The sequence below is a fragment of the Ursus americanus genome, chromosome 18 (assembly GCF_024610735.1).
Source record: "Ursus americanus isolate L20-20 chromosome 18, mUrsAme1.1.p, whole genome shotgun sequence".
NCBI lineage: Eukaryota > Metazoa > Chordata > Mammalia > Carnivora > Ursidae > Ursus > Ursus americanus.
Genome location: NC_142144.1, coordinates 37,373,872 through 37,385,618, shown reverse-complemented (window position 1 = coordinate 37,385,618; position 11,747 = coordinate 37,373,872). Strand labels below are relative to the sequence as shown.

The following is an 11,747-nucleotide window of genomic DNA, read 5'->3' as shown; positions in this document are numbered from 1 at the left end:
CATTTTTTTTCTAGAAGAAGCAGCTGTAAGAAATGTGATTGCTACTGAATTTCTTCTAACCTAACCTTCCTAAACAGGTAGTTATTAGGGCTAGAGAACTTCACTCACTGTCATATTGGTATACTACACTATAAATTCAGGGCTTCCAACCTCATCTAGATCCCCAATGGGACCAAGCAATTCTTCTATATATTCCTCTTAGTTCTCTTTCTCATTTCAAATTCTCTCCAAGCATCCTGAGCTCCGACCCCCATTCCCATCTTGATTATTCTCAGCAAATAATCTATCTACCTCTCCTAAGTATAAGAGAAAAGAGAGATTAAATGCCTACCTTTCCTGTCCCCATCTAAGAACTACTCTCTGTCTTGACTCTTCTCATACCCTCATCTCTGATGACACCAAAAATGGTGTCCCACCTGCTCTCCGTACTAACGCACATACCTGCCTACTTATCTCCTACTATCTTCTGGTCTCTCCTAGCACCTTGCTCTATTGATCATTGCCTCTATCCCACTCTGCCTCACCTACCGCTATTTACCACTTCATTTTTACACTCAAATGTAGATTTCTACACTGAAATGATATGGAAGAGCTTCAGGACTCTTGGCCATACCCTGTTCTCTCACACTTCTGTGCCTCTGGACACACAGCAGCCTTTCCTAAAAAAACATCCAATTATCCACCTTGTGCATTCTTGTTAGTTTTTACCTAACTTCTGTTGGGTCTTGGCTTACTTTCACAGCACACTTATGTGTTTTCACTTCTGTTCTGACTACACCTTGTACCCATCTCCATAGTGTGCCATCACCATATCTTATGACATAATTCTTACATGTCTGGCTCCCTGTGAAACTTCAACCGTTGGAGGTTTATGTCTTTTTATATTTGTATCCCCAGGGCCTAGCACAGTGGATGACACAGGGGGGCATCTAATGCATATGTGTTAAGTGAATAAGTGAATAAAAAAAATCAAAATTAATCAATGAACTATACAATATGGACTTAGAACCTGAGACGACCAACCTCGACGTGGTCAGCAGAGTAAGTAAATAGGATTTAAGAAGGTTCTAGCTCTTCTGAGGAATCCCTCTGACTCTGGAGATACCTGAGGCAGTGGGTCTGAAGATCCTCCAAGTTTCTGATCCAGATAATTAAACATGATCATATTGTAAGGATGGTGTTTACCGGTGTTGTGACATTCATCAAATATCATCAAAGTAAAGACAGAGAGTGATGGAACAGTCCCTTTTCTAAGACTATTCACAAGAATCTGTGGAGTTAAAATGATGATGTCATTGTTCTCAACAATCTCTTCCACTGAGACAATCTCAGATGTTGCTCCAGAAACACCTGCAACTTTGTACCTGGGAAATGACAGAAATTCCCAATTACCAACCATGATGTGAAATGAGGAACCATAAAGACGTGAAACACTAGGTCAGAGCATAAGCTGATTAAGTTCTCCCTAACGCCAAAAGGAATATATCTGGAGACAAGTGCTTAGCACAGACCCATACACATAGTAAACGGTCAATAAAAGCAAGCTAGCTATGACTGCTAGTAGAGTATGTTAATTTCTTCAAGTCTTGAGAAAGAAAATAGAATTTAAAGAAAAGAGTAATATTAAAGAAGTTATAAAATCCTTAAAAAGTTAAATATGTCATTTATTTTTAATTTTTATTTATTTATTTATTTATTTATTTATTTTTTTAAGATTTTATTTATTTATTCGACAGAGATAGAGACAGCCAGCGAGAGAGGGAACACAAGCAGGGGGAGTGGGAGAGGAAGAAGCAGGCTCACAGTGGAAGAGCCTGATGTGGGGCTCGATCCCACAACGCCGGGATCACGCCCTGAGCCGAAGGCAGACGCTTAACCGCTGTGCCACCCAGGCGCCCCTAATTTTTATTTTTTAAAAATATTTTTAATTTATTTATTTGAGAGAGAGAGAGAGCATGTGCCAGGGAGAGAGAGGGGGACAAGCAGGCTCCCCACTGAGCAAGGAGCCCGATGCGAGACTCAATCCCAGGACCCTGGGATCATGACCCAAGCCGAAGGCAGTGGCCCAACCGACTAAGCCACCCAGGCATCCTAAATGTGTCATTTAAATGTAAAATTGATCTCAAGTCATTTAGTCGCTCTGCAAGAGCTAACCAAAGGAGTTTAGGATTTCAAGCATACTTACCAAAACAGACTTGCATCCATGAAAAATTAATTACCTCTAGATTATAGCAAAGCTATATCTATTATAAATTTTTGAATCCTACCTTTCCAAAAATTAAACAAAGCTGAATACACACCAGTTACATGAAGCTAGAGAAAAAGAAATGGGACCAACTGTTATACCTACCCAAGCTTTTCAAAATATTTGGAGAACACAGATTTCTGCTGTTCATACACTGGGAGTTGAATAGCAAAAAAGACAACCTTCCCTTTTTGTCCTTGTGGAAATTTTTTAAGATGATGTTCACATATAAGAAGGGAAACAAAGGTTTTTCCACAACCTTTAAACATACAAAGAAAAAGAAAACATGTAACTGATACTATACTAAAATATTTCTATAGAAAGGTAATTATTTTTGGCTCCCCTAAAACCAGTGCACCAACTGGTAAATGAGGAATGTCGCTGGGTTAACGGTGTCAGAGTTTATACCAAGACAGAAAAATATCAAGCTACTTCCTAGGTAACATGCAAATAAAACAATCAAGGCATAAAGCAAGCTAAAATAGGGCATTTTTCTTTCCCTCCTGAGGTTCCTTAAAATACGTGGAGACTATATTAATGGGAAAGTTTTCTCGAAAGATATATGGAACAAGGAAAAAATGGAAACTCGCCCATTTTGTCCCCGTATTCAATAAAAGGGGGGGGGGAGGAAGCAAACACAGAAACAAACCACGTAAGTAGTGGCAATCAGCTTACCAGTAGGAGCACATATTATTGTGTTTTTTCCTTCCTTAGCAGGCAACGCGAGCTCAAGTTGGTAATTTCTTGGCTTCAGTTGGGTGAAAGTAGGAGAGGCTTATGTAATACAAAAGGAACAAAATTGCCAAATAGTTACTGCTCTGAGGACTCAAGGAAAGAGCCATCTATCATCAAATAGACAGGAATTCTGACTTTGGCAGAAAGGGTCTCATTTCAGAAAATTTAGCCTCCTTGTCTTTTGTTAACCATTCCAGCTTCTGCACTGACGTCAAGTAGAAAATTCTCCCTCGGTGACAAAGTACCAATGGCAAGAATTCTTTTAAAAAGCCACAAAGATGTCTTTCTTAAATAATCTTGGAAGTAGAGTAAGGAGAAACTAAAGCAAGAATGGCCTAATTCAGGGCAAGACAGATGGCCACTGGTTAAAAGGAAATGCTATACGGAACAAAACAGCAAATCGATTCCTCCTAGATCTCTGAAAAGCAACAAACTATAAACATTGACTTCCCAGAGCAATCTCTTATTGAAGAGCAATCATGCTTTGTAATTCTGCAGGTTCTCACATGGTATCTTTTCTCAAGAGGACCAGAAGTTTCAAAAAAATAACCAGGGGCTTTTTTTTTTTTCCACTAATAGAGAAGCATATAGAATGTTACTGCTAGAAAAGACCTTAGACCATAGTCTCTCATAGACTATGGACTATGAGAAACAAACTGAGGGCTACAGAGGGGAGGGGGGTGGGGGAATGGGATAGACCGGTGATGGGTAGTAAGGAGGGCACGTATTACATGGTGCACTGGGTGTTATACACAACTAATGAATCATCGAGCCTTACATCGGAAACCGGGGATGTACTGTATGGTGACTAACATAATATAATAAAAAATCATTATAAAAAAAATGAAGTTAATGATTAACTAAAAAAAAAAAAAAAAGAAAAAAGAAAAGACCTTAGAAATCATCTATTGACTCCAACCTGTATATTTTAAAGAAAAGGAAAATTTCTAAAAGGTTAAGTGAGTTCACTAAGGTCCCCTACATGTCAAAAATTTGAAGCAATTCACATTCAGTGATTTTACTCTGAAATGACAAAAAAACTTGTATCATTTGGTTGCAGAAGTAATCTGTAAATCTTCTTGCGGTGTTATCCCCAAACCACACCCTTCTTCTCACACTACTCAGTATTAATCTTCCCTGATGTCTTTTTGTAAAAAAACGTTTTACTGTGGCTCATTATTCAACTTTCTGGTCCCCTCATGGAAACATGCTTCTAGAAACACAAGGTGGGCCTTAAAACTAAGTTATACAGTCCTTTGTGTGAAATTAGAAAAAGGAGACCCTCTGGGAGGATACAGTCCCTCGGTGCACTGTTTGGCAAATAGCACAGGCTGGATCTCAGGCCCCACTCAAACTCAGCTGGGCACATTTGTGTAGTCAAACTTCATCAACTTACACTGAAGCCCTGGGAGAGTAAAAGGAAAGCGTGCAAGTGACTCACAAATATTAGTGTTTCTTTAGAGAGCAGGGCTGATTTTGGATTTCATAGACGCTAAGTTTCTGGAAGGACCCTATGTGTGTTTTCAATGTAGACATGCACATATGTTTTAGGAACAAAGGAAAATAAAAGAGGCTGACAATAGCTTTGGAAGAGAGAGAATAATATTTTTAATCATAGAAAAATATCCATTTTAATATGAATTGTCTTTTCTTAAAAAAAAATAAATGATCTTTTCTTACTTTTCCTTTAAAACCTTTTCATAACACTATGACTTTGGGCACTGCGAGCCACATCTCCACACAAAATACCTGAAGAGTACCATTACGGAAAAGAACAGTGCTGGGTACCTGAAGGCGGAGATGGGTTCTGACTAAGATTCGGGCATTCTGGTTCTTCCTTATAGAAAATCTGTATGTCAGAAGTTTCTATTTCATCATCCTCAAGAACTTTCAGTTCAACATTTTTTGCATCTGTAGGAGACCAAAAAACATCTTAGGATCTTGAGCTAATCGTCGACAGCACAAGTCCTACAAAGAGATCATAATCCTAAAATTTTCAGCTTCCATTAAGATTTCTCGCCACCACTCCCTTCGCCTTCTAAAACAATGAAAAGAATCTTTTTGAGCGTGATGTCTCAATGTGGAGTCTGAACAGCAATGTCATTTAGGACTTTATTATTCAAAGCCATTTCCAGAGCTTGTTATAAAGGCAGCCTCTTGCATCCCTACTAAGTCAGAATCTGCATTTTAACAAAAACCCCAGGTGATTCTCAGGCACAGGAAAGAAGAGAAGCACCCCTTAGCAGACATTTATGGCTTCCATTCCTGACCTAACCCAAGACATCAGCTGTGTGTTTATATAGACATTTTCTAGAACAACTTGTGATCTAAAGAAGCCTAGGACAAGCGAAGACCAGACAGCTGGTTTACCAAACTCAGACTTTAAAACAGTGCTCTGAGCAGATGTTATCTTCAGGAAATCACACAATGGCACAGATATCTTATCACAACACATTTCTTTTTCAGTCCTGTTCTGGTTTAGTTCCCGATGGCTCAGGCAAGAGAAGGAGGCTATGTCTATTATGTTTCTACACTGAAAAGGGGGCAAGTCCCCTTTCACTCTAAAATTTTAAAGCTATTTCTCTGATAATCTAACCCAGAGAGTAAGCTCAGATTCTGCCTCCCTCAAATTCTTTGGGCCAGATGGGCTAATTCTGGATGACAGCAGTTTGCCCTGGTCCATTTTAGAGGTTACACACAACCGAATTACTTCTGTAGGAAAGTAACCCCTTGCTTTCCAGAACTCAATTTCATGCTGCTCTCCCACTAGAGAGGTAGCCATGGGTCTTTGAAGGACAAAATGCCTCTGACAGTGAGTGAAAGACAGGTAGGAATGAAAGAGGCCCTAAGTGAACTATGAGAAAGGTACAACCTGTTTTCAGACCCTCCCAACCCTTCAGATCTCTTCCCTGGAATATCCTACCTACCTTTGTCCACAATCCACAGTTGACTGAACTGGCTCTCTTCTATCTCCAAAGCAAGTTTCAAAGTTTTGGGCCAGTTTTCCTTGTCTGATCTGAGAAGGCATTCAGCCATTTTCTCCGCACCTGCCATCAGCCCCTTGTTGGAACAAACCTAAGCAAGCCAACCACAGATCAATCATTTCAAAAGTTTTCCTTTCATGAGTTTCTACTGAAGAAATAACAATTCGAGCACTATCTGATTTAAAATAATTGTATACTATGGTTCAACAGGTCTTACTCATGACCATTTTTGCCGCATCCAACACAGTGTCTTTTAAGACACCCTTTCCTTTGCCTTTGTCTTTACACATGACATCACTATGTCAAGCCAGGTGTTCTCACGTCCTCTGAGACCTTATAGCTATCATCATCAGCAATATTAGGAAACACTCTGTTTGACAACTGTTAAAAATATGGGTATATGGGCATGGAGAGATATTTGGAAGAATATAACAAAATATTAACAAATGTTTTTTTCAGGGTAATGGGACCTACATAATTTTTATTGTTCATGATAATAACTAAAATTTATTTAGCACTTATTATTATGTGCCAGGCATATGTAAACACTTTACATATATTATCTCATTTAATCCCTCTAACAATATCATGTTAATACTACATATTACATGAAGAAACAGGTTTAGAGAAACTAACTCGCCTAACATCATACTACTAGTAAATGGATGAACTAAGTCTAACAAAATTTGTGTGCAGAGCCTGAATGCTCAAACATGAATCTATAGCTTTTGTTTCTTTTTATTTGCTGAATTGTTCAACTTATTTAAATTTACATAAAACATTACTCACAAAGGTAATAATAATTTTAACTGAAAATAGGGCAAGACTGAAAAAAACTCGTGACATTAAAAATTACTCAATTCACAACCAAAAATACTATTCTAGGTAATTATGCCTTAGATTTTAGGACTTCTGTGGATTTCAATGATCTTTCTCAGGTCTAAATCAGTGGAGGAAACAGAAGACCTTTCCCATGTTCAAATTACCTCTCCCCAACTTTGTATTTTATATTAAATTTAATTAATTATAATTAATTAATTGCATTAAATATATTAATTAAATTACCTGTATGATTTCTTCACATTCCTGACTAATTAAACATCCAGATATTTCAGGAAGGATATCTTTTGGATTAACTGTGGTTTTAAATTCTGGCTGTAAACGCTTTAAAAGCAATCTGTACTCCTCTAGACTTTCAATTTTTCGGAAATCCCAAGTTTCAATGGCTTCATAAAGTCCAGAATAACCTAGAAAGAAAGAAGAAAATGGGGGCTTTTATGAAACCAGCTAAAAGATATTTTAAGATTGTTATCATAGGAATCATGTTTGTATAGTAAGAGAACTCAAAAGATATATGTAAATCACCTCAATAATTGATTATCTTTCAAAAAGAAAACTCAATATTTATTATAGGCACCCAACATTTTAGGTCCTCTAACAATGTTTATCGTCTCCTAGGAAAAAGTGCTAAGGATAATGAGAAGTCTTACATTTGGTCTTAGTATAAAATTTTCCTTCCAAAGTGCCCCATGGACTTCACCTACAACCTCTGACTTGGCTTCCAGGGAGTCAAATCATCATGCAGTTATTAAGTATCTTCCCAGTGCAAAGTAGCAAAGTGGGCAAAAGGAAATATAAATCTGAATTCCTGCCCCTTAGGAACTTAACCTTCTACATCACTCCCAGAAAATAATATTAAGTATAATGGGAAATTTGAGGAGAAAACAAGATTATTTCCAACTGTAATAATTCAAGAACGCGTCAATCTAAGGTTCTCCAACAAAATCACCAGATTTGTCTGACTATACAGCCCACACTCTTTTCATTTGGCTATAAAGAGCATAACAACAAAATGAACACATGGGAACCCACTACCCAACTTAATTAGATTTTCCCAATACTTTTGTGGGAGCGTGCCTCTTTTTTCCCCACTCTTCCATCTCCCTGCAAAGAGACCACCATCCTGTATTTGATGTATCACTCCCTTCATTTTTTTGAATAGTTGCATGGCATACGCTTAATTCCTTCAACAGTGTATGTTTAGGGGCACCTGGGTGGTTCAGTTGGTTAAGCGTCTGCCTTGGGCTCAGGTCATGATTTCATGGATCCTGGGATTGAGTCCCTCATGGGCTCCCTGCACAGCAGGGGAGTCTGCTCCTCCCCCCTTGCTCATGTGTGCGCACTCTCTCTCTCTCTCTTCCAAATAAATAATGAGTCTAAAAAAAATTTTTTTAAAGTAAAAGCTTGAAAAAAAAAAACAACCTATGTTCAGTTTGGCTTGTTTGGAACTTCATAATTATATCCCACTAAATGTAATTTTCTCTGCTTTTTAAAAAGTTTAATTAAAATTAATAAGTTTTATTTGGTGATTTGTATTTTCTAACTGATTTTAAAGCCTTTATAATATAGATATTAATCTTTTTGGTGATTTATATTTTGCAAATATCCTCTCCCCAGTTTGTGCCTTTTTTTTTTCACTTTCTTTTGTATTTGACAAACAGATGTTTTTAATTTTAATGTCATCAAATATATCAATTTGTCTTTTATGGGTAATGCTTTAATATTTGTTTCATAAATCCTGCTGTAACTCAAGGTCATAAAATATTATTCTATATTCTCTTCTAAAATTGTTAAAATTTTGCCTTTTAGAGTTAAGTCTTGAATTCTTGTGAATTCATTTTGTGTGTATGTGTGAAAGGAATGAGCTAAGAATACAAATTTATTTTACGTGGATATGTAATTTAGGGTTTGTTTGGTTTTTAACATTATCCTGTTTGTAAAGTCCTACCGCAATTTATTAAAAGCCCCTCCTTTCCTAGTGATCTCAAACGTATCAGGTTTTCATAAATATATGAGTTTAATTGAAGGCTCTCTATTCTATTTCATTGGTCAGTTGGTCGAGCCACGACCAACGTTACGCGGTCTCAACGCCTAGCGTAAACCTTGCTGTCTAGAAGGGGAAACCCCAGCCTACTTAATTCTTCTTCTTTAGGAATGTCCTGACTATTCTTGGATCATAATTCTTCCATGTACATTTTAGAATCATTTAGAAATTTGTCAAGCACATGAAAAAGCATGTAGGATTTTTATTAAAATTATACTGAATATAGAAATCAATGTTGGAAGAGCAGATATTTTTATGGTATCAAGTCTTTCCATGTGCATGGGTATATATCTCCACTTACATAGGTCTTCTTTAATGTCTTTCAGTAACATTTTATCATTTTCTCCATTTGGACTTTACACATCTTTTGCTACGTTTTTCCTATATATATTACAACTTTTGTGACTATTCTAAGTGGTATTCATTTTGCACTACATTTTCTATATGCTTCCAGTGGCTAGAAATACAACTAATTTTTGTGCTTTATTTTTATTACAGTATAATTAACATACAGTGTTACATTAGTTTCAGGTGTGCAACATAACGATTGAACAATTCTATACGTTACTCAGTACTTATCACGGTAAGTGTACTCTTGGTCCCCTTTATTTGTTTCACCCACCTCCCCACATACTTCTCTTCTGGCAACCACCAATTTGTTCCCCATATCTAAGAGTCTATTTTTCATTTGCCTCTTTTTTATTTTGTTCATTTTGTTTCTTAAATTCCCCATATAAGTGAACTCACATGGTCTTTGTCTTTCTCTGACTTATTTCACTTAGCATTATACCCTCTAGATCCATCCATGTTGTTGCAAATGGCAAAATTTCATTCTTTTTGATGGCTGAGTAATATTCCATTGTATATATACAACATCCTCATCCTTTCATCTATGGATGGACATTTGGGTTGCTTCTATATCTTGGTTATTATAAATAATATTGCAATAAACATAAAGGCTCCTGTATCACTTTGAATTAGTATTTTCATTCTCTTTGGGTAAATACCCAGTAGTGGAATGACTGAATCATATGGTAATTCTATTTTTAATATTTGGGGAACCTCCCCAAATATTTCCACAGTGGCTGTACCAGTTTGCATTCCCACCAACAGTGCATGAGGGTTCTTTTTTCTCCACATCCTTACCAACACTTATTATTTTTTGTGTTGGCCATTCTGACAGGTGTGAGGTGATATCTCATTGTGATATCTCAATATCTCACTGTGGTTCTGATTTTCCTGATGGTTAGTGATGTTGAACATCTTTCCATGTGTCCGTTGACTGTCTGTATGCCTTCTATGGAAAAATGTCTATTCATGTCTTCTGCCCATTTTTTAATCAGATTGTTTGATTTTTCAGTGTTGAGTTGTGTAAGTTTTTATATATTTTGGATATTAACACCTTGTTGGATATGTCATTTGCAAATATCTTCTCCCACTCAGCAGGTTGTCTTGCTTTGTTGATGGTTTCCTTTGCTGTGCAAAAGCCTTTTATTTGGTGTAGTTCCAACAGTTTAATTTTGCTTTTACTTCCCTTGCCAAAGGAGATAAATCTAGAAAAATGTATGTATGGCTGATGTCAAAGATATTACTGCCTATGATTTCTTCCAGGAATTTTATGGCTTCTGGTCTTGCATTTAAGTTTTTAATCCACTTTGAGTTTATTTTTGTGTAAGGTGCAGAAATGCAACTAATTTTTGTATACTGATCTTATATCCGATAAACTTTATAAACTCTCCCAATAATCTCTCTGCAGATTCCTTTGGATATTTCAGGTAGGCAATTATATTATGTGACTGAAAATAATCTTTACATTGTCTAAGATTAAGAGACATGAAACACATGAGGATAGCTGAAAATTAATAGCATTTCACTTCGACAGCATTCCGAAACAGTAAACTCCTCTGACTCATGAGTAAGAAGAAGGAACTAACCTGCGTGACCAAGGGCATCCAAAAAGCCACGGAACCAGCCTTCTTCCTGGAGCTCCAATAGGAACTTAAGAAAAAGTGAGGCGGCCTCCGTCGTGCCCTTATTGTTTTTCTCAGCCTGGATATGCTGCACCTCATCTACAAACAGAAGCAAGAGTGGCTCATGAAACTGCACAACCTCTAACCACTGGAAGAAAAACCTGAACAGGGTTGTCAGACTTTCTCAAACAGGGATGCAATTATAACAAATCCCAGCAATGAAAGGAACTGCAAGAAGGCAGCAAATTCTCTGTTCAGGCAGATGATGCCCATTCTTCGCCAACCAACCTTCCCTCCCATCCACCCCCATCCTCTCTAGAAACTTCTCTTAGTTTGGTGTGGAAGTCTGGGAACATATTCCAGGGCAATTCCTTAAAAAGTGAGTTTCTTAATGATGTGTGGGAAATTATCCCCCCTAGATGAGGTAGAAGAACAAAGGCTTCCTCCAACATTGTGATACTCCCTTGTTCAAAAGTCTGAATTAATGGCAGGACTACAAGAGTAGGATAGGACTACTCCATGGCATCTTTAATGACACCAGACTAAGAAAGCAGAGTTAGAAATAAAAAGGTACTTTCATGGTCCTCTTTCCACGTTTTTGCTTATGGGAGGAATATGGGAGGAAAGAAAAAGCAAGAGGAGTTAAACAAACATGAGGCCAGGGAGCAGGAAACTACCCTCAAAGCTGCTGGTGGTCATACGACCTTGTACAGTCTCTCCATGTCTGGGGAGGTGATGATTAAATGGTTGCCTTCACATGACCTGACATTTGAGAGTGGTCCTCTTTTTCCCCTTATTGACAGTGCAATGTAAATTCCAAGGAATAAGCCAGTTGTCTGACTGGTTAACTGCTGTATCCTCAGAGATTAGAAGAGGCCCTTCTACCATATAATAGACACTCGACAAAGGTATACCTAATGAATGAAGAA

General features: G+C 37.4%; 1 protein-coding gene across 1 annotated transcript in view; it reads right to left on the bottom strand.

The window, feature by feature from the left end:
- Window positions 1-11,747, bottom strand: part of RIGI (RNA sensor RIG-I) — a 38,849-nt gene that overhangs the window by 20,580 nt on the left and 6,522 nt on the right. The window contains exons 2-8 of the mRNA XM_045780565.2: window positions 10,783-10,917; window positions 7,030-7,211; window positions 5,908-6,055; window positions 4,769-4,891; window positions 2,921-3,019; window positions 2,351-2,504; window positions 1,106-1,364 (exon numbers count right to left, since the gene is read on the bottom strand). Of these exons, the coding sequence (XP_045636521.1) occupies window positions 1,106-1,364; window positions 2,351-2,504; window positions 2,921-3,019; window positions 4,769-4,891; window positions 5,908-6,055; window positions 7,030-7,211; window positions 10,783-10,917 (1,100 nt within the window). The remainder of the gene's footprint in view (window positions 1-1,105; window positions 1,365-2,350; window positions 2,505-2,920; window positions 3,020-4,768; window positions 4,892-5,907; window positions 6,056-7,029; window positions 7,212-10,782; window positions 10,918-11,747) is intronic.